This window comes from Leuciscus leuciscus (assembly GCF_965113295.1).
Source record: "Leuciscus leuciscus genome assembly, chromosome: 3".
NCBI classification, from domain to species: Eukaryota; Metazoa; Chordata; class Actinopteri; order Cypriniformes; family Leuciscidae; genus Leuciscus; species Leuciscus leuciscus.
Window position 1 is genome coordinate 29,920,303 of NC_138727.1, and position 23,656 is coordinate 29,943,958.

At 40.4% G+C, this 23,656-nt stretch overlaps 1 protein-coding gene across 1 annotated transcript in view; it reads left to right on the forward strand.

Moving 5' to 3' along the window:
- The window catches only part of nalf1a (NALCN channel auxiliary factor 1a), a 200,525-nt gene extending 181,527 nt beyond the window's left edge, over positions 1-18,998 (forward strand). Inside the window, exon 3 of the mRNA XM_082165426.1 lies at positions 16,692-18,998. Within this exon, the coding sequence (XP_082021552.1) occupies positions 16,692-16,978 (287 nt within the window). The 3' untranslated portion in view covers positions 16,979-18,998. The remainder of the gene's footprint in view (positions 1-16,691) is intronic.
- The last annotated feature ends 4,658 nt before the right edge of the window (positions 18,999-23,656 follow it).

The following is a 23,656-nucleotide window of genomic DNA, read 5'->3' on the forward strand; positions in this document are numbered from 1 at the left end:
GCTCCGGCGCTTCCCTCCAAGCCCTGCCGTACCACTTCGGCGCTTGTTGGGAAAGCATATATGGCGGCAGGTCGGGCTGGTGCATGCCTGCACACTATGGGGCTTCTGCAGGCGTACCAGGCCGACCTCCTCAAAGAGGTGGACGACAGCGGGGAGGTCGCGTTCGACGACATTCGGGAAATGCGTCGAGCGGTCGACCTGTCTCTCCGTGCTACCAAAGAGACGGCCCGCACCATTGGCCGCTCTATGGCAGCACTGGTAGCCACGGAGAGACACCTGTGGCTGAATCTGTCGGGCATCAGGGAGAAGGACAGGGCTTTCCTCCTCGATGCCCCGATTTCGTCTTCTGGCCTCTTCGGCGACACAGTCAACACTGTCGTTGAGAGGTTTCAGGAGACGAAATGACAGTCAGCTGCACTGAAACATCTTATCCCCCGCCGTCGTTCCAAGTCTCATGGGTCTGCTGCCAGGGGGCAGTCCCATGAGGCAGCCGCCAGCTCCTCACACCTGCAGCAGCAGAAGGAGAGTGTTGCTTCTCGTGCCCCCCCGAAAAAGACCTGGGGCCGAGGGCAACACTCTCAGCCGAAGTCGTCTGGACCTAGGACAGATCTGAGGACTGTCATTCAGGCGAGGATGGCTTCGGCTAAGGGGCCCTGACGCGTTGCGCAGGCCTCTGAGGGTGGTCCCCCCCGTGATCGAGCAACAACATCAAGCTCCTTCACGGAGCCCTCAGGAAATCGATGTGTGCTTCCCGCCGCTACGTGCGCTTCGGGACACATCGGTTTTCGACGAACGCAAATCGCAGTGTCCGCCCGAAAACGTTGCGGCCCTGTTGATTGCGTTCCCTCTCACGAGGCCTGCAATAAAATTACGTTGGTTAGTTCCTGCCAATCAAGTACTTCAGGCCACCGATATTTCAATTACAACACCCGAGGTCAGTCTCGAGAGACTGATCCCCCTAGTAGATTATCTAGACACCTGGAAGGGTCTTCGAAATATATCTCAGTGGGTCCTGCGCACAGTGGAAAAGGGGTACAGAATTCAGTTCGAATATCGTCCGCCAAGATTCAGTGGGGTGGTTCACACACTGGTCAGTCCACAGTCCCTCAGTCCCTCTTAGCAAAGGAGGCCATAGAGCAAGTTCATCCTCAGGAAAGGGAAGCCGGGTTCTACAGTCGGTATTTCATAGTTCCCAAAAAGGATGGGGGGTTACGACCTATAATAGATCTAAGGGTATTGAACCGGTCTCTGAGGAGATACAGGTTCAAAATGTTGACTATACCTCTTATCGTGAGTCAGATCAGGTCCGAGGACTGGTTTGTCACAATAGATCTGAAAGATGCTTACTTCCATATTTCCATCCTTCCCCAACACAGGAAGTTCCTAAGATTCACTTTCGGGGGAAAGGCGTATCAGTACAGGGTTCTTCCATTCGGCCTAGCACTGTCTCCTCGCACCTTCACGAAATGCATGGATGCGGCCCTTGCTCCTCTGAGACTTCAAGGCATTCGCATCCTCAATTATATCGATGACTGGCTCATTTTGGCACAGTCGGTAGAGATGGCGGTTCAACATCGAGATGTTGTTCTGAACCATCTAAGGTGCTTAGGTTTAAGACTCAATGTCAAGAAGAGTTCCTTAATTCCTCTACAGAGGACCACTTTCCTGGGGGTAGTGTGGGATTCTATCTCGATGCGGGCACAGTTGTCTCCTGCTCGGGTAGATACCATCTTGAACACAGTAACGAGTCTCAAGCTAGGCCAGGCCATCACTGTCAAACACTTTCAGAGGGTGCTGGGCCTTATGGCAGCAGCGTCCAACGTGATTCCTTTTGGCCTGCTGTACATGAGGGCCCTGCAGTGGTGGCTCAGGACCAGGGGGTTTTCCCTGAGGGGCAACCCTTTTCGCACGATCAAAGTAACGCGCAGATGCCTTCGTTCTTTGGTCATGTGGAAGAAACCAGGGTTCCTGTCCCTAGGCCCTGTGTTGGGGCCACCGTGTCAGAGAAAGATTCTAACCACGGATGCTTCCCTCACAGGATGGGGTGCGGTTATGGAAGGCCACTACACCAGGGGTACTTGGAAGGACCATCATCTTTCTTGGCACATCAATTGCTTGGAGATGATGGCAGTGTGTCTGGCCCTCAGACATTTCCTTCCGGACCTCAGAGGCCATCATGTTCTAGTGCGAACAGACAATACGTCGGTGGTTTCATATATAAATCGACAGGGGGGCCTGAGATCGCGCCCTCTGTGCAGACTGGCGCATCAGGTTCTCCTATGGGCCCAGGGAAAACTTCTTTCACTCAGAGCAATGTTTATCCCTGGGGACAGCAATGTGGGGGCAGACATCCTGTCGAGGCAGGGGCTGAGGCCCGGGGAATGGAGACCCCACCCCGAGGTGGTGGGGTTGATATGGAGGGAGTTTGGTCAGGCGGAAGTGGACCTGTTTGCCTCTCAAGAGAACACCCACTGTCCGCTCTGGTACTCCCTCACGCTTCCAGCTCCTCTGGGACTGGATGCCATGGTGCAGACGTGGCCGAGGCTACGTCTGTACGCATTTCCCCCGATCGCTCTGCTCCCAGGGGTTCTAGAGAGAGTCCGGCGGTACGGGATCAGCCTACTCCTAGTAGCCCCGTACTGGCCGGCCCGAGTGTGGTTTTCGGACATTATGGTTCTCCTAGCAGGTCCTCCGTGGCAAATTCCGATCAGGAGGGACCTTCTGTCTCAGGCCGAGGGCACAATATTCCACCCTCGACCAGAGCTATGGAAGCTGTGGGTCTGGCCCCTGAGGGGGACCAACTCTTAAATGTCGGTCTCTCAACTGAGGTTGTCGAGACCATTTTAAACTCTAGAGCCCCCTCCACGAGGAAACTGTATGCGTTGAAATGGAATGTATTCACTTTATGGTGCAGAGAACATCAAGTGGACCCAGTTAACTGCCCGGTGGCTTCAGTGCTGGAGTTCCTCCAGAGTCGCTTCTCTGACGGGCTCTCCCCGTCCACGCTTAAGGTCTATGTGGCGGCCTTAGCTGCCTTCCACACGCCTTTAGGGGTGGGCACTTTGGGGAGACACCCACTTATAGTATGTTTCCTTCGTGGAGTCAGGAGGATGAGGCCTGTCATCCAGTCCAGGGTCCCCACGTGGGACCAGGCAGTAGTTCTTGAGGGGTTATCCCTGGCACCCTTCGAACCTTTGGATGTGGTGACTGAGAAATTTATGTCTGTTAAAGTAGCGTTCCTGCTCGCCATCACGTCCCTAATAAGAGTCGGGGACCTGCAGGCTCTATCTGTCGCTCCTTCCTGCCTTGAGTTCGCTCCCGGCAGAGTAAAGGCCATTCTCCACCCTAGACCTGGCTATGTGCCTAAGGTGCCGTCAAATGTGGCACGGCCTATTATTCTCCAGGCCTTTCATCCTCCACCGCATGTGTCGGATGAGCAAGCTAAATTACATCTACTATGCCCGATCCGAGCCCTGGAAATCTATGTTCAAAGGACTTCGGGCTGGAGGAAATCGGATCAACTACTTGTGTGCTTTGGGTCCCCAAAAAAGGGGTCACCTGCTTCAAAACAAACTATTAGCAGATGGATAGTGGAAACAATTTCTTCAGCTTACGAGGCACTGATGGGGACGAGACCGCCTATGCCGAGTCCGAGTCAAGACCGAGTCTTTGAAGAGTCGAGTCCGAGTCAAGACCGAGTCTTTGAGGAAGCAAGTCCGAGTCGAGACCGAGTCTTTAGGAGTCGAGACCAAGACCATAAAAACATGTCAGTTTTCATATTCATGATTTAATATCACCCCAGTTAATAATCAACGGTTAGGCCTACAGACTAAGCTAGATTGGGAATTGTTTAGAGGAGCAGTCTTAACGTCTTAATATGGACTATGCTTTTACTATCATTAAAAAAATCCCTACCATATGCATCATCTTCTGCCTATTTTTCTAAACTGCTTCAACAGTGCTGCTCTGTCATCAACATGTTAAGCCCACCCTGACTTTTTTTAATCATAGTTAGGACATGCAGAGCAAGTAACATTTTCTAGTGGTATGTATTCTAGTGGACTAGTGATTGGGGACGAGACCGCCTATGCCGAGTCTGAGTCAAGTCCGAGTCTTTGAAGGGTCGAGTCCGAGTCAAGACCGAGTCTTTGAAGGAACAAGTCCGAGTCGAGTCCGAGAAAGCAGAAATCAGTCTCGAGACCGGACTCGAGTCCGAGACCGGACTTGAGTACTACATCACTATTACGAGGTGCGCGGTTTGCCTTCACCTCTAGCGTTAAAAGCCCACTCCACTAGGGGAGTGGCTTCCTCTAAGGCTCTGCTAGCAGGAGTTTCCCTCCAAGAGGTCTGTGATGCTGCAGGCTGGGCTTCCCCTCACACTTTTATAAAACACTACAGTTTGGATCTGCCCTCTACACCGGGTTCACGGGTTCTCTCGTCTTGAGTATGCCAGATTGCTATATACCAGGGCGTATTCTCTCAGTGTAGCGCAGTGGGCATTTCGTTCCCCAATGTGTCGATTCTCGACGCAGCGCGAGTTCCCTCGAAAGGGAACGTCTCGGGTTACGACTGTAACCCTCGTTCCCTGAGAAGGGAACGAGACGCTGCGTCCCTCGGCCACACTTTTCGCGCTCCTGAGAACGACTTGCTTCGACCAATTGAAAGCTGACGCTGTTATGTTCCGGTGTCCTTTTTATAGCTTCCGCTCACCGTCACATGCAACGTCACGGGTGACGTCATCACACAACACCAATCAAGATTGGACTAGTTCCATACAGGCTTCAGACGCGTCACGCTGAGGGCGTTCCCCAATGTGTCGATTCTCGACGCAGCGTCTCGTTCCCTTCTCAGGGAACGAGGGTTACAGTCGTAACCCGAGACGTTTTTTTTTTCTCGTATAGTTTTTTTTTTTCTCATCAAAACCAATTATGTTCATCAGTGGTTGTATATCAAGCAGGGACACGTTTGTGTGCATTATGTTTTGTGATTTCACCAGAACGAATAGAGAGTATCTGCAACGGATTGAAGCGTGCGTCCGAGTGAAGACAGTGCGGAAAACACTGTTTCCGCGCCACTGATCGCAGTGGCAACAAGCACTTTGATCACTTGATTTAAAAAAACACATTTCAGCGCTAGATTTAAAAAACGAACGAAATGAATGCTCTGCCAGTTAACTGGAGATGTTTTATTTATTTGTAGAATTCGTACATACGGGCCGCGAGATGTTTTAAAAAGTGGTGGGGACAATATCGACCCTGGCAAAAAGTGGTGGGGACATGTCCCACCCGTCCTACCCACAAATTACACCTATGCTTGTAAGTTTTCTTTAAGTGAACATAACATCACACTTCACAATATCATTTTTGCACTTTTAAGTATATTACTATGTTCCTATTTAGGTATTATTTTTTTAATACTTGAAATATACCTTTAACTGTTGATTAACTCTTTCCATTTTAAAAACATTTTATTCTAGGTTCATGGATCCTTTATTTATCAACACTTGAATGCGAGTAAGTTTCATTAAAAAAACTAAATTTGCCTTTTTGTTAAAGACTACGTCCAAATGGGATTCAGAATGATGATCAAAACATAGATGGAGTATAGATCGAGTTCATGAACACCCCCGAAGCTTCACAGTCGTTTCCATTTCATGGGTTCAACATTTTACAGTTTTGATTTATATGCTGTTTAATGTTTGAAGATCGATTTAATTTACATTTACATAAACAATCTTCAATCATTTGTTTCTTCTTCTTCTTCACCTGTGTTTTGATCTGGAGATTTTGTACTATTTCTACCGTATAACAGTGAAAACATAGATAGCCAATAGATTTCACTACCAGTGGACTAGCCTAGACAAAAATTCAGATACTCAGAATTAGGAACATGTGTAGGCTGTGTTTCTTTGTTTTTGGTTCTCCCCTGTGACCTAGGCTGAATCCGAAATCACCCCCTAAACCCTCATTTACTATTTCCTACGTTAGTCCACTAATACTGTTCACTTGAAGGAGTGAATAAAAACGAGTGAGTGAATTCAGACAGCCGTTGAGCGTACATCGGTTGTACACTCGTTATTGCGGTACAATGTGGGATTGGATGAGTACACTCAATTGGTTTCGGACACCACTACAAATAGCTGTCCCCTCAAATAACGCCATTTGAGGGTATAGGGGGCGATTTCAGACTCAGCCCTAGTTTTCCTACTGTGTCTAATAGGCCTTTTTCACGGAAGTTAGAACGCACATCCGGTTCAGCGTTTGTTGTGTAAAGCGACTTCCGGTCGAAACAACAATGGCTGAAGCAACATCGAGGTGTCACTGTAGCATCCCTCATTGCACAAATAATAAGCAGTGACAACCATATTTGAGTTAATGCTTTTCCAAGCAATGACTGTCTGACAAAGAAGTGGATGCATGCTATTTGACACGTAGAAGTCCCGACGTTTAAGATCCCTATAAGTATCACATTTGTTTGTAGCCGACGCTAATTACACTGCCGCTACTGGCAGTACACATTTTTTTTTAATATAATATACTATAAGATTTATTTTTTGTTAATAGGCTATCTTCATTACCTAGAGATATAATTAAATTAATATTTACTAATTAATTAATAAGTATTAAACAAGTTAAATTAAACAAGTAGCCTAGTCAAAACACATCTAACAGAACAATGTTTATTTTTTACATTGTGTTCTTATTTTTTATTAACGAAATGTCAATTTTCGTCTTTATAAGAGACGACACAAAAATCTTCAAGATAGCCCAGCCTACAATCTTCAAATGTATAACGGATTGTCACCTTATAAACAATCCTTTGGAATTGTGGTGGAATAAGCAATGCTATATTGAAATATATGGTTAGCATCTTAATTTAAACTTTATTTTATTAGTTCATTAACTATGCCAACTCAACTAATGTATGTAAAGAGCTGGATACTATATTACTAATTAATGTCAACTATTAAATGTAGGCCACTGATAAGAGTTGCCATAGACTAAAGATTTTTTCTAGACTAGTAGGCTAGTCATTCATTTAAGCAATTACTAATCGCACATTTATATTCAATCCTTGGTATAGCCTATAGCCTATATATTCCGCGCTCAAGCGCATACATAAAACTTGCCGCAAAGCACCGGCAAAAGTAGGCTAATGAAAATAAATTTGTCTGAAAAAATAACAAAACATTTTAATTGTTTATTAATAAACGAATGTTTTCTAAATCAGTGTCGACTGCAAACATCTCCATACATCTCCGCTGTAAAGTAGATGCACCTTTCATCGGACAGGATTACATCATCAGATAGGCTAGTACCGTACGTATTGGCTTTCGATTGGATTTTTTTCGTTGGTGAACATTTCAAGCTTTATAGATATATTTCTCATGTCTGTGAGGCTAGTGATACGCTGTTTTTTCAGTTCATTTTTGAGATACGCTCCAATTCACAAAGATCATGAAAGCGCGTCCTGTTTCTTTTATTTTACAAATGCACAACGTTTTCTTGTTGTTGTGAGTTTACACAAATAAAAGTAGTTGCGACTGATGTATTATTATTTTCTGTATGACCAGAAATTATGGAGTATTTTAAGTTGTTTCCACTGTTGATAGGAAAATGCGAGTGATGGCACCGGCGCGTCCATGTCATGCAGTGCGCGCTCCACACTCCGCACAAACACCTGGATATGTGCTTAATAATAGCGAACATTTATAGGTTAACGTTAGGACGAGCGGCCATGCTAGACGGATAAGTCCTCTTCATGTTTAACAAATTAAATCATAAATTTTCTACGGCGAGTAAGCGCTGTGCCAGTGGGCGGCTGAAACACAACACTAGAGAAAGCTGGTGTTTTTCTTTAAATAAATTCGTTTAGGCTTTAAAATAAATATTGTTTGTGGGCTAATTAATGCCACAATTATTTGTTTATTTTATAGGCTACTTATATATTTTCATTTTTTGTTTTGCATTGAATACCATTTAAAGGATTTGTTGTGCACTGCAATTCCATCCTCCCATAAAGCCACGTTAAGATTTTTCTTTATAATAAAGGGTTTCTATGGGAGGAAAACGCTTAACGTGTGCGTTGCGTTCATATTCTGGACTCATCTGCTTTTCTGTTGGATATGGTTTATTAATAAGGTGTGTACAGAATTTGATCTTTTAACATGTCCATTAGGGGGCTGCTATATCAGCTTTTTGAACGTAGATGTATGATAGACATGAAAGGCTTAGGCTATATCAATTTTATGTGGATAAAGGCATATTTTGTAGGCTACATAAAATTGATATAGCCTATATCAATAGCGGAAATAATATGTGGCACCGTAGCCTACTCTGACGACACCCAAGACGACAAAATAGTTAGTGAGGTAACAGCGCTGGAGCAGATCATGACTATATGCAGTCTCCTCTTCCAGGTATGTTTATGCATTTCTGAAAACAAATTACGAAGCTACTTTCCCGTCATATTTTATTAAATCTATTATTGAAGCCTTTACATTTATGTCCTTTCACTTTCAAGTCATAATATCATTTTAGTTAATGTTGACACAAATTAAATTAGGCTACTGTTCCAGGAAGATATCACCATACTTTATTTCTCCAAATAAGCTGCCACAACTGCAGTAATAAAATGAAGATAAACAAAGTCTTAAAATTATCTAAAATTACTATTACAATAAAGATCTGTTTTGTTTTGAGTGCGGAGAAGCTCGACAAGTCAAAAAACATCCGCTGATGTAATTGCCGGTAGATTCTTCAGGGAAGTTGTGTGAAGAGTAACGTTAGCGCGTCTGACTCTTTTTCACCGGAAGTCGCTTTACACAACAAACGCTGAACCGGATGTGCGTTCTAACTTACGTGAAAAAGGCCTATTAGTCATTATGTTCACCTGTTCTGTCAATCATCTTGTTAGTTCTCCTGATTATTTAAACCCTGTGTTCTCCTCCGTTCTTGTCAATGTATGCATTAATGTCAATGCTGTTTCTCCAGAGTATCACATGCATGTTAGATTATTCTGTGTATTCATCATCTTTGTGAGCTTTGATACCATGTTATGTGACATTTTCCTTATAAATCAATATTTTCAAACAATGTAAATATATGAAAGGGGAGAGCGGGGCACAACCTATTTTGACTTTCTCAATTTGTGTAAATCTACTTAGGGTTTAGAGTATTTATCTTTTCCCTCATTAATTCCCCACGTCTAGTACAGTTATGTGGTTTTGTTTCATTCATACAGTGTATGCTTTTTCTTGATAAACCCCGAAAGAATGGAAGTGAAATGTGACAATGCCCCATAGGTGGGGTGCATTGTAACATGTGAGGGGCACATTGTAACATGACCATATGACAGCTTAAAATGCTATCTGATCTAATAAAAAAAATATACAAGGCAAACTAAAATATTTTCTCAATAAAATACAATTATTAACTTTTTCATAATACAGTAATGCCATTTTTTTATAATTAATTAATGAACACACCGGAAAACACAGCTATACAACATAGATCAAAACATAATGATAATTAATAATTTCTGAACATTGACTCTCAGTCTTTATTCACCTTTTTCTCATGTTTTCTCAATAGATTAGTATAGAATAGAATAGCATAGTTCTAATAGAGGCACATTGTAATGCAGTTACAACATGCCCAACTGCACAACTGGGATTTAAACCCTGCTAGTGTCTTCTGCTGGTTAGTGAAGCATTAAAGAACTATCTCAACTGTTAAATAACATATTGGAGATTACAATAATATCAGTTTTGTCTAATTTAAAATAAATGCCACAAATAGAGATGAAAAATTAACATAAGAAATACGAAATTTACTGTTGCTATGGTTAAATAAATGTTCAGTGATATCTTCCAAAGATTTCTGAATTTTGGCGCATTTTTTTTTTCTCTGTATATAGTATTGATATGGCAACTAGTAAATATACTAAGTTTCGTCATGCTAGCATGTGTGGAAGTATTTAAAACAAGGATGTTACAACTAGCCCCGCGTTAGGTTGTGCCCCGCTCTCCCCTATTTACAAAAAAAAAAAAAAGTATATAGCTACTCAATCAAAAGAGTAAACATGAACGTATTCTACTTGGTCAAATCACATTCACCCTTTGGAGGAGCTAAAAAAAAAACTCGGTTCAGAGCTAAAAAAAAAAAAAAAATACAAACGTGCATGACAGTTAAGTAGATAGGTTTGGATAAAGGGGTTTAAGTGATTAATAATCAGTATTTTACATGATAAAAATATTTATTTAATATTAACAACATCTGCAACATCAACTTTTGTAAAGATCCGTTTGGCCATAAACTTTTAAATGCATCATTATGCAAAAATATGAGGAGAGTTCTCCGCATGTAAGACCCATGACTGGCAGATCAACGTGTTATTTCTTTACTTTCCAATACGGTAGGAAATTAAAAGAAATTAAAAGTGGAGGATGTTAACAGTGACAAGATGATTTAAAGGCCAGTTTACGGTGACATGATGCATGTAATGCGACAGATCATCTGTTAAAGACGCAATTTTATGACGTGATAGTATGTCCCAAAGCGAATTGGGACTGAGCTTAATATTCAAGAACACAAGTACAGAGGATGCATGAAAGAACCTGGATGTGTTTTTGATATCAGAGATGCATCGGATGCAGATGTGGGGTGCTTCTCATTTCTTATTTGTGCATCCTCGTTTCCTTTCCTCTCTTCCTTTTCTCATGTCTTAGTTCCACCCCCATGCGAGGGAAGGATACAACTGTGATGGAGGAGCGAGGAAACAAGGAAGCAATAAATTTGAGTACTGGGAAGCACCCTTGAGCGAATCAAACCATTAGAAATTCTAAAAGTCATTGCGGTTGAACAACGTACTGAAGCCTGCACGTTTTTAACTTGTTCGGTTACACTTTATTTTAAGGTGTCATTGTTACAATGTAATTATACATTTAAGTGCTTAAGTAATAATAATTAACAACATGTACTTACTTAGGATTACGGTAGGGTTAGGATTTGGTTGAGGGTTAGTTGCATGTAATTATGCATAATTTACTGTTATTACTATGGCAAGTACATGTAACATATGTAACAAGGACACTGTAAAATAAAGTGTTACCACTTGTTCTTACTTAAGAGATTACATCTGCAAGCTCGCAAATCTGTGATGGCTCGTGAGAGTAAACATTTGTTTATGTAAGTTATAAAGACATGAAGAAAGCCTGTAGTACTTTTTATTAACATGTCTAACATAATCTTTACATTGACAAGGCATAGGTAACATCAACGTCTCGGTTACGACTGTAACTATGGTTCCTGAAAAGGGAATGAGATGCTGCATCAGGAAGTTTACTGCACTATGGCAACGTCTCTGCATGATTGCGTCTTTAAGCTTGTATGAAATCAGTCCAACGGCGTGACAGAACTTCATAGGTGGGTGTTGTCATGACCAGGAAGCTATAAAGCAAACCCAGACCAAACAATGTTTGTTAGGCTAAAGCAAGTTGGTCACAGGCACGAAACTATGGCAGAGTGACGTAGCGTCTAATTCCCTTTTCAGGGAACCATGGTTACAGTCGTAACCGAGACATTCCCTTTCAAGGGAACAAGCGCTGTGTCAGAAGTTTATGATGCTATGGGAACATTCATGCCCACTCCGCCGTAATTACAAGTTCCTGTCTTGTGTGAATCGAGTGAGCACAACTAAGACAACAGCACCTGGGACCCTAGGATTACCCACCGGCCTGTGAGCGAAGCATCTGTCATAAGCATTTTGTGATGACAAGGAGCTCCCAGCACAGGACCCTGGGACAAGAAGCAGGGATTCTTCCACATAACCAAGGTACCAGGTTGATCTGATCGTAACCTTGATCATGCAAAACGGGTCGCCCCTCTGGGAAACCATTGGTCTTGAGCCGCCACTGCAAGGGTCTTGTGTACAGCAGGCCAAAAGGTATCACGTTTGATGCTGCTGCCATCAAACCCAACAGATTCTGAAACTGCTTGACAGTGTGTGACTGGCCCACCTTCAGTTCTTTCACGACTGTGAGGATCGAATCGATACGTGCAGGGGACAGACGTGCCAGCATTGTTGTCGAATCCCATAATACGCCCAGGAATTATTCTTTCTCTGTGCTGGAGAAAGTTCAGCCTCAACCCTAGCTCTTTCATGTGGGTGAGAATGACATCTTGATGTTGAGCACTTGAGCCAAGTGCTTCGCCCGCGAAAGCAAACCTAAGGAACTTCCTGTTTTGTGAATGGATGGATACATGGAATTTTGCGTCCTTGAGGTCTATCAGGACAAACCAGTCCTCAGACATGATTTGAGACACGATTTGCTTCAAACGTGACATTTTGAACATGAGCTTTTTGAGCGATCGATTTAGATGGTGCATATCTAAAATTGGATGCAACACCCCATCCTTCTTTGGAAGGAGCACGTTCTATGGCTTCTTTGCTCAAGAGTCTTCACCCCCAATAATAATAATAATAATATCAATTGTTGTAATCTAATAAAAATCAATTTAATAATAACAATAATAATTTTAAACATCATTTACATGTAATCATTTAGCAGATGGTTTTTAAATAAGTAAAGGCTGTTTATCTTGTACATTACAACAATGTTAGCAGTGATGCAGTGACAAACCAAAGACAAAAACCTACAAATAGTTGTTGTCAGCATTATTATTATTATTTTTTATTATTTTTTAAGTGTGAGCACCTAAATGTAGTTATTTGAAACCTCTTTAATCTTTCATAATTACAAATATGAGCTGACCATTTAATTCTGCTTTTATTTAGATTTAATCTGCATGCGATATTGCAGGAATGTCAGCACCATGGGAAACTATTAATGAGCACATAGAAACTTATTTTTTATTTAACACTACAGCCTTGTACATTTCTTTAATTCATTTTGAAACAGCCAAATGCTATTCAAAGCATTTGATGAAGTGAAGTCGTTAAACAGCTTTAAAAGACTGCTTTATTTTTATATTTATTTATTTATTTAGTGTGTGTGGGTGTGGGTGTCAGTGTTGTAGTCGAGTCACCAATTGTCGAGTCCGAGTCAAGTCTCGAGTCCCCGTGTTCGAGTCCGAGTCCAAGTCCGAGTCACCAAAGAAGAGACCGAGTCGAGTCCGAGTCGAGTCACCATTACCTGAGTTCGAGTCCGAGTCGAGTCTCGAGTCCCCAGTGTTCGAGTCCGAGTCGAGTCATCAAGGTTGAGTTTGTGTTATATTTCAAGACTGCCAACATTTCTCTACTCTGGCACCTTTAAAGAGCTGATATAATTATAAAAGAGGGTCTACATTAAACAAAAATGACACCACTGTGTTGACAATTATAAATAATAAATACAATATAAATAAATATAAATAAAAAATTTGATTTCAATAATGTAGGCTATTAGTAGGCTAAATGTTGAAATTAACATTAACAATGCTGTAGAAGTGCAGTTTATTAATAGTAGCCTAAATGTTAACTAATGTAGTTAACTAGAGTTTAATAAATGGAACATATTGTAAAGTGTTACCGATTTGTTATACACCGATTCAGACGTCTCGTGAGTTCGTTGTTGGACAGATGGTCAGTTGTTTTAACCATTCATTAAAGTGAATCGTTCAAAGGAGTCATTAGTTCGCGAATCGGACGTGTCATTAATGGACGTGTAGCCTATACGGCACGCCTTGTGTGATTATCTCGGCAGTTTAGGACAGGACAAGATTTGTGTCAACACAGAAAACATTTCATCACTAGATAGGTCTTTTCGTTTATTGAAATTGTGGCTAATGTCAGCTGAATGTGCGGAACGCTTTTCAGAGAAGATAAGGCAAACGTTTTTTGTTTTTTTTCAGCACAATTCACACCTCGCGGTAATTCAGGAGAAAAAAATCTCTGAATGATCTACGTGAAACTTCGGTCTTCCGACCTTTTACTATCGTGTCAATTGATTTTGATTAATATGCGTGAGGAGGGAGCACCGCTCGTGTTGTTTGAAGACGGTGAGAGCGCGCGCGCGGCTGGGGCTTTCTCTCTGCTCGTTCATATATGCAGGAAAAAAAGAGATCCCGTCCGGTCTTGGAGCCCAAAACAGGAAAAGTGTAACATCTTATATCAAATTTTAAATCCTATTTAGTCAGAAACTTCATCCAACGTCATTCATTTGATGAATGCTCAAGTCCGATTTTATATCCTCGAGTCCGAGTCCAAGAACGAGTCATCAGTCCGCGAGTCCAAGTCAAGTCACGAGTCCTGAGAATAGAGTCTCGAGTCGGACTCGAGTCCAGAGAATATGGGACTCGAGTCGGACTCGAGTCCGAGTCCAGGACTCGAGTACTCCATCACTGGTGGGTGTGTAATGAACCAGTTTGCTCCTTTAAAAAACTTTTCACAAACCTTTTAAAACATGATGGAACAATGCAATGGGCCCTATTTTAACGATCTGAAACGCAAGTATCAAGCGCAAAACGCAAGTAACTTTGTGGGCGGGTCTTGGGCGCTGTTGCTATTATACCGGCGGGATAAATGACTCTTGCGCCCAACGCAAATCTAAAATGGGTTGGTCTGAAGTAGCTTCATTATTCATAGTTGTGGTTTGGGCGTAACGTGAAATAAACCAATCAGAGCGACATCTCACATTCCCTTTAAGAGCAGGCACGCTTGTTCTATAGCGGATTGCTATTGTAACGGCGGATTTGCCAGGCGCGCGCCAGGAGCGCTTCACAGCCGAGGAGATGTTCTCGTCAGGGCCGTAAAATAGAGAGAAGTTACATTGGGGATGGAGAAACACACCCAAATTAACTTCGGTTAAACAGGCGTATGATAATTTGGGTAAATGTGTAAGCTAGATGTATGCTTTTATAATAAATTGTCTACCTATCTATCTATCTATCTATCTATCTATCTATCTATCTATCTATCTATCTATCTATCTATTGTAATAATGTATGATTTGCAAAAATGAAAACGGCTGCTTCTGTGTAGAAGAGAGAATCAAAGTGTGTGTTTTGTGCTCACGCTACATTGATTATGGCCAAGCATGCACCATTAAAATAGCATATGAATAACATGCGCAACGCACCACTGACTTTAAACTAGTTTTTTTCTGGTCAGGGGCGGAATTGTTTTCTAAACCTGCAAAATAGCATCAGGGAACGTTTGCGCCGGAACACGCCTCCTCTTTGCGCTGAACCGCCCCCGGGAGCGCAAGTGTATTTCCTAGTTTACCGACGTGCGTCTATGGAGGGAAAAGTCCTCTGTGCGCAGGTGCAAAATAGGAATGATACATGCGTCGGTGTACAAAGTCAGTTGCGCTGGGTGCAAGATAGGGCCCAATGTCTTACATCCATTTGACTAACCGCTCTACTTTCAATGCTGGAGCAGTTTTATGTTTCGCATGTACATACTACCCAGCAAACACATTTGCGTTGTGGCAACGTCGCTGTCTACGTGCTTGCAACATTGTAACAACGTATAATTGTAAGACGCGCCAGGGCAGTAGCAACATTGTTGCGCGACATTCAGCAACTGAGAGACGACGTTCTGGCCATTAGATAGATTAGATTAGATACATTAGAATAGATATAGATATACCCCATTTAGCATGTTTTGTGGTTAATTTTTAATTAGTCATATGTTAAAAAATTATATACTTTTTAAATATTGTTTATCCCTATTATTATTTATGGGCCTAACAGTAAATTCATTATAATCAACATCTGCAAGTGTACACTTTGAAGAGTAAAAATGACATAGAAGGTTACCTAATTCAACTTTATTAAAACTGCATATGGTAATCAAATTGCACTTCCAAAAGTCATACATTTGTGAGAAAACAAAACAGGGAGTGGATTAACGTTAACTAGCATGAGCAGACATGAGAAAATTTAGCAAAGAAACGAATGAGATGACAAATGAAAGGAAAAAATAAACAGTTGAGCGAGCAGTTAAATCAATTTGCGCTGAAACCAATTACTCATCATTAAAGTAATTTTGGCGTCATACTTTTGGCATAAAGTTGTTAAATATTTGTCATACCTGACCAGAAGATGTTCAAATAAATGTCACATTAGACAAGGAAGTTGTAGGTTGTGTTTGAATTATGTATCTTATTTAGCTGAGGTAAATTAAACGCAATTCTCACGTATGGATTGCTCTATGAAGAATGAAAGGCCCAATGGTCAGTTGAAATTTAAAAGGCTGATTTTCGCGCTTCAGGGCAGTGACGAGTACATATGTCGTCCAGTGGTTGTCCAGACACCCCAGGCACAACTTTAAGCAATGGCCCTGAACGGTGGTTCAATGTCAACATTGTGACAACGCTGTAACAACCTTCACCACACAACGTAGTATTAGCAACCTTTTGGCCATGTTGTTATAACGTTGTTAGAAGGTTGGGTACGTTGTGCCAACGTTCTGTGTTTGCTGGGTATGTACTTATTGTAGTAATTACAATAACTGGTACTAGCTCCTAGCCTAACCTTAAACCTAATCTTAACCCATGTAGTTAGGTAAAACCCTTTCCTGGGTAAGTACACTGTAAGTACAATTAATGTGCACATACCGTAAAACAAAGTGTTTGAAGTAATCATTTTAGTGGAACTTTTTACAGTCAGATAGGCATATTGCTCTATCGTACAATGTGAGTGTTTTCAAAATCAAAACATGGATGTCTGTTTTTGCATACACCCCAGGGCTTTCAGAGAAACCAGACATCAACCAGGAGCCAGAGTGCTGTGATGTGCGGTGGGACCAGAAGTCCAACAACCGTTCCCGCGGCACTTTAAAAAGAACTCACCCTTCCTGCCAGCACACATCCGTGACCTCCTCTGGGACTCCACGGCTCGGGCAGGGCCGGCTGAAACTTTGCTTGCTGGTTCTAGTTCTTCTCCACACTGTGGCTACCATGACGGCTAATCAGAACTCGACCTGCCTGACCGCCATCTTTCCACTGGATGACAACGCCCCCAGAGAAGAGTAATTGGACAAGGCTGGGCTGGACAACTTGTATCCGCATGCTCCAACACATCTCACTTCGGGCTTGTCAGTAAAGAAGCCCCTCACTCAGAGAGAAGCTCAGTGTACCAGGTCTAAGTGAGGCTAACATTCTCAATCAGAGAACACTTAACCACACTTGTCATCAGCACCTGGGGAAAATAGTGAACGGAACACAGGAATAGTAGCAGACAAAAGATGTGTAATAGGAAGAGTCAGAAAATGCCCCCACAGAGACTCATTCTCTTCTAGAACACACTTTGTGGGACACACACACACACACACACACACACACACACACACACACACACACACACACACACACACACACACACACACACACACACACACACACACACACACACACACATACACATACACATACACATACACACACACACACACACACACACACACACACATACACACACAAAATGTCATTTCACTTTGCACTAGGAGATTATCTGACCTTTCCCTTTTAGTTTCAGCTGTCTTTTTCACTTCAAGATGGTTTTGACTTCTGTTCAGTGGTTTCAGAGCAACCTGGAAAGTGACTTGAGTGTCCATGTTCCTGTCAAATTCTCCTTTTATTTGTTGTGTACAATTATTTTGTGTATTTTGAAAGTGAGTGTCATATCACAACATCATCATCACCATTAACTACGTCATTCAGACAGGCTACAGGTAGAAGTTTCAAGTCTCTAAAATCCATAATTTTTTTCATCCTGAATAATATAAAATAATAATAAAGACTATTTTGAAACTAGATGTATACAAAGCCAAATCTTAGAGAGTCATCTAATCTGTAAATTAATATTTTTTCCTCACCCTTCCAAAAAAAAAACCTTGATATAACCACCTCGCATTATTTTAGAAACTGACAATTTTTCATGTAATTTTATTCAACTGCATGCCAAATCCTCGTGCTTGGTGCAGTTTGCTGTTGCTAAAGTCTCAGCTACCAAGTTATGAGATAGATCGATTTATTATAAGGTCTTCATCACCATATCATGCACATAACTCACTACTGACATATTGGGACTATAATTTAAACACACATGTATCCTATAGCATGTAAGAATAAACCAATTAACAGGGCTTTGGTACACAACTGTAAAGAAAGAGGATGATAAGTATTGTCATACATATTTAAACTTTTATTATGTACTTTTAATAATGTGCTAAAAGCCTTTCTGCATTAATTTGATCTTAGATGTTCTATGAAAGCATATTTTTTTCAGTATGTGTTCCTTTCATAATCCTTAGCAGCAACAAAGTTTATATTTTGATTCATTGTATGGCATGATCAGAAAGCATTTACATTACACCATGCATTTACAGTTTTTTTTCGATTGCTAAACGACAGTGACCACAACTGGAGCTACATGTGCAAAACTCTAACTACAGTCTGCACTACCAACAGTCACCTGAGCTAAACAGTTCACATCACCTGCAAAACTCATTCCAAGCAGCACAACTCTTAACACATGGCTCAAAACAGGCTCAGTGCAGCCAAACACTACACACAACCCTCACTGAGATTACACACACTGTCACTCAGAACACACTGAGAGGAAAAACACGAGCATCAAACACCAATACAGAAAATACAAACTTTTCATCTTTACAGTTTGAACAATTTCAGTGACTTCATACAAAGTAATATTTTCTTCAAAGAAAAGAGTGACATTCTTTCACATGATTTATTAAAATTTTTAGAACATAACAATTCTTTAAGGTAAATGAAAATTAGCAGTTTGCTTCAATAGTCTGTAGTAATTTACGGAATTACAGTAATGAGAAAAAAAAAGGTAGAAACTAAAAGTACATACTGTAATTCGAACAAATAATTGAGGGGCTAATCCTGCCTCTCTCTAGCATCAGGCCACAGGTTTTCAACATCACATCTAATGTTCTCTCTTGCCATGCACCTGGGGAAGAACCTTCTGGAGTGCCTTATCCATCCCTGGCAGTCCTCTGGACTCGTGTCCTCACATCCGGCATGCATCCGCCCTCTCCCTTCTCTGCCACCCTTCTCCCTCCACCAACCCGTCTTCCTTGTTCCATTTCCAAAATTAGTCTTTCTGAGCTCTCCTATATATATATGTGTGTGTGTGTGTGTGTGTGTGTGTGTGTGTGTGTGTGTGTGTGTGTGTGTGTGTGTGTGTGTGTGTGTGTGTGTGTGTGTGTGTGTGTGTGTGTGTGTGTGTGTGTGTGTGTTCACTAACAAGTCTACAGTTTTTCTCAGTCGCTTTGGTGCATTTCTCACATCACTATTTACATTTGCACAACAGTTAATGCAGTTCTCCAAACAATTAGTAAAAACTGCAAAACCTAGTTGATAACCTGCAAAAGCGTGTCACTTGCTCAAAATGGATAGCTCATTCCTCAAAAGCAAGTATTCATGTCAATGAAAGTGTCAGTGTCATCAAGATGAAAAGTCCTGACACCATTGTTTATGAACAAGATAGTCAAATGGCTTTGTCATGTTTTCATTATGACAGTTTACTCTGTAAATGTTTTCCAATGCAAAAGTGTCAGATCTTGGTGACACTACCTGAAAATGCTCAAGACAGCACTATATACTATTTGCACAGCCATTTGAAAAAGTAAAGTTACACATTACTGTATTTAGTGAGGTAACTGAGTACAAGACACTGAATATGTATGTTTTACATTTTTACTGCATATAATATGCCTCTTTGCAATTCTAATTTGTTAACAGCATTGTGCAAAAGAAAAAATACACCCTTATTTACAACAAACATAAAGTCCCTTTGGGTAGAGCTGTGCACAGCTGTAAACAATATTGCAGTACATATTGGAACTGAACATGCACAACATACATAGTACTGTAATCATTCATGCACATCCAGACGTTCCTCTCTGTCTGAAAGCTGAAATTCACCTGAGAGAAATTGTTCAATTTAGGGGACATTTTCAGGAAAAAAGAAAAAAAAGATTTTAAAAAATGTGTAAAATTTGCTTGACAGATTTTAACAACTAGTTCAACATTTTTGTATGTAATGACTCAAGCAATGAAATGAGGACTATTAGTTTTATATGGAATGACTATTCAGCATTCACAAGTATAGTTAATTTTGACTGACATGACATAAGCAAATGATAATGTTATAAAACAGCAGAGAGTTGTATGAAAGCAATTGATGCATGTCCAAAAGCATTTGTAATTTGTTGGAAGGAATGTGAAACTGCTACTATGATGTGCACAAATGACTAAATGTTGTGGAGGTTGAACTAACTGTTGTGCAAATGTAAATAGTGATGTGAGAAATGCACCAAAGCGACTGAGAAAAACTGTAAAACAAGACCCCTGCTTAGCCTTTCAGCTGAAATTGCACTCAGCAGTGTTTGAAAGGCACAAGGCTGAAATCTATTCTGTTTTGAATGTGTGGTTCACAGTTTTGACAGCAGTGTGTTAGCATTTGAACAAAGTGCTGTAAATCCACAGTGTTGTGCAGGTTGTGGTTAAAGTCATGAGATAAGTGTGTAAAGTTTTGAAAACTGTGTTCAAGCAATGAAAAACGAACTAGAGTTTGGTCCACATGAACTGCTGCTGTGCAGACTGTAGTTAGAGTTTTGCACTTGTGACTCCAGTTGTGCCCACTGTCGTTTAGCAATCGAAAAAAACTGTAACATGATTGTATGTGAAGCTGGTTTAACTAAGGTTAACTACTACAGTTCATGAGCGAATGGAATTGAAATAGCTGAACAGAATGTGCTGTTCCATCATAATCACACACAGTTACACTGTAATTTTAGCATAATTTCCCAGTCAAAAATATCTATCTATTGTGTAAAGGGCTTAGCAAATAGTAGTGTGTGGAGAAGGAGGTAAGGGCTTACTCTACATTTCTCCTTCAGTGTGGTTGTTGTCTTCAGTGTTTGAGTGTAATGGCTAATACATATTTTGTGCTATTTTGCCTTTGTCAAGACCTTATTTTATAACTATCCTCATATACACCTGTGCATCAAACATGTTCCTTTGGACATTATTTGTGAATGTGTGTGTGTGTGTGTGTGTGTGTGTGTGTGTGTGTGTGTGTGTGTGTGTGTGTGTGTGTGTGTGTGTGTGTGTGTGTGTGTGTGTGTGTGTGTGTGTGTGTGTGTGTGTGTGTGTGTGTGTGTGTGTGTGTGTGTGTGTGTGTGTGTGTGTGTTTACAGAGTAAATTCACTAGCATTAAAATAATTATTGTAAAATTAAATTAGAATTACTAAGAGCAGAGACATGCAGAGTGGCTGGTGACTGGCCCAAATGCTTTATTATAGACAATTATATTAGTGTTTTAGGATATATATATATATATATATATATATATATATATATATATATATATATATAAGATTTTTTTTTTTCATAAACTGAATTAAACTCAGGGGGGGGGGGGGGGTGGGGTGTTTGTAGTATGTGGGCTAATTCAATAAATATCAATGCATAATACTATATAATACTTCATAAAACAGGAAAATAAAATTCTGAATTCACACAGAGATGTATTGTTAAAACTTGTAAAGCAACACAAGCTAGCACTGTTTTGTGTGCAGTATGTGTAATCCTGAAGAGTGCATATTCTTTGTTTGAGCCATTGTCCACCAAAATGGTTCTGTATGGCTCTGCTTCAAAGCCAATTTAATTGTGCTGCTAAATAAATGCTATTGGTTTTACTCTATAACTTCTCTGTCAGTGTTATTAAGTTGTTTGAGAATCTGTATCCCTCTTTATTCCACATGACTTTGTTCTGTTGTGTCCTTGAATATTGCCTTTATCCACTGTTTTCACCATCAAATGATGTGCAATGCTAACGTAAAGATGTCAGTTTATTTCCCCGATGATTTTGTTCAATTATAATGATCATTCAATGGAAATATTATGCCTTCACCCTGTGTAATAGATATATGTCAAACATACAAAGAACAGCATGCCAAAGTTTTGCATAACTTGCATTTTTCTTTTCTTAAATATTACCAAATTACTCACTTGAGTGATGAAAACATGAGCACCATTGACTTAAACCCTTATTTAGATTTTCCTAGTATAATATTAACATAATGACACAATATCTGTCACACTAAGTGAAGGCAACACCAACTCCTGAAAGATCATTATTTTTACACTGCTATACAAAGGCAACACACAGCAACATAATTATGACTAAAATTGGGTCTAATAGACTGACAGAACAGATGGCTTAACTGTACTAAAACAAATTTTTTTGAGAAAAATAATTGTTTGAATTTATATAAAATCAAATTAAATAACAATACAAATTAAGCCTTTTTTTTCTTTTTCTTTTTTCTGTAGTTACTGTATTGTGCCTTTGAATGGGATTATGAGATCATATATTTAAGTGAAGATATCAGGCCGAGAATGCTCACAGGTCATCAAGAGACTGAACATGTATGAATGTCCAGCTTGGAAGAGCTGCATAGAACATATTGTAGTCCATCTGATGCTGTAGGGCATCTGTTAATTACCAACCTGTTTCATGCTTACTTCAGGATCAGAGATGTCCTTTTTTAGTTATCCCAAATGTATTCTCTATCACTGTGCTGTATTTCATTTCATTAGTAACGTCAAAGATTGCTCATATAATCTAAACCTGAATCTGGCCTTCCTATATCCAGTTTATGCACCATCTTGCATCAGTCATATTTCCCAGATATACCTCTTTTTTTTAAACGACTGGTTCCCCATGAGCAAGTCAATTTAATTCCCTCATGTCATAAGTCACATGCCTGATCCTCATCTCATCTGTCTAAATCATCTGTTGTTCTTATACAGATTGTACGATTTATTTGAATGTAGCCTGTCCTCTTTGAGGTTTCACTGTGCTTTAATTGTTTCTGTTGTTCAGTCACTTTTGTTTATCATGTTTAAAATATTTTAATCACTGTTCAACACAGATGAATGCTCTCCTCCTCTGGAATGGTTGCAACTTGAACCTGCAGTTTACAGAGTTTCAACATAGCAACGAAACAGACAGACATACAGTATATAGAAATAACAGTGATTATTATAGTGTCATATTGTCATACAATAGATGCTTTCGTTCCGTGATTCTCTCTTTTTTTTTTTTTTTTTTTTTTTTTTTTACACAAAGACTTTAATATTTATAAATCAATTTCACTGGTCATAACCTTTTTTAAAGGTAAGATGAAAATACTACATTTATTAAAGATCTGTTCTAAGGGAGAATAAATAGAGATATAAACTATTATGAAACTGCTGTCTGTTTTTTTAAAGTCTATACCTGCCTAATGCAAACTGCTTATGATAAAGGAAAACATGCAAATGCGTAATGTAATATCACACATTTGGTTTGTAGAATCAACTCATTAAGGATTAAAAGTGCAGTACAGTGATTTTCCTTATTCACAGTTGCTGAACATAACAAGTTCAAAATTTCAGACTGTTACATGAGAGCTAAAATAAATGACTTAGCAGCCACAGATATGGAAATTACAAAATAAAAGACGATAAAAAGAATTCAAACAAACTCTAAACTTTATTAAAAATCTGGCTCATGACATCATAGTTCAAGGGTTAGATGTGATACAGAGGTATCACACAAGTGCCCTGTATGCTCCAGTGGATGTGAAAGCACAGATTACACACAGCATTATACAGTATGATTTAGTTATA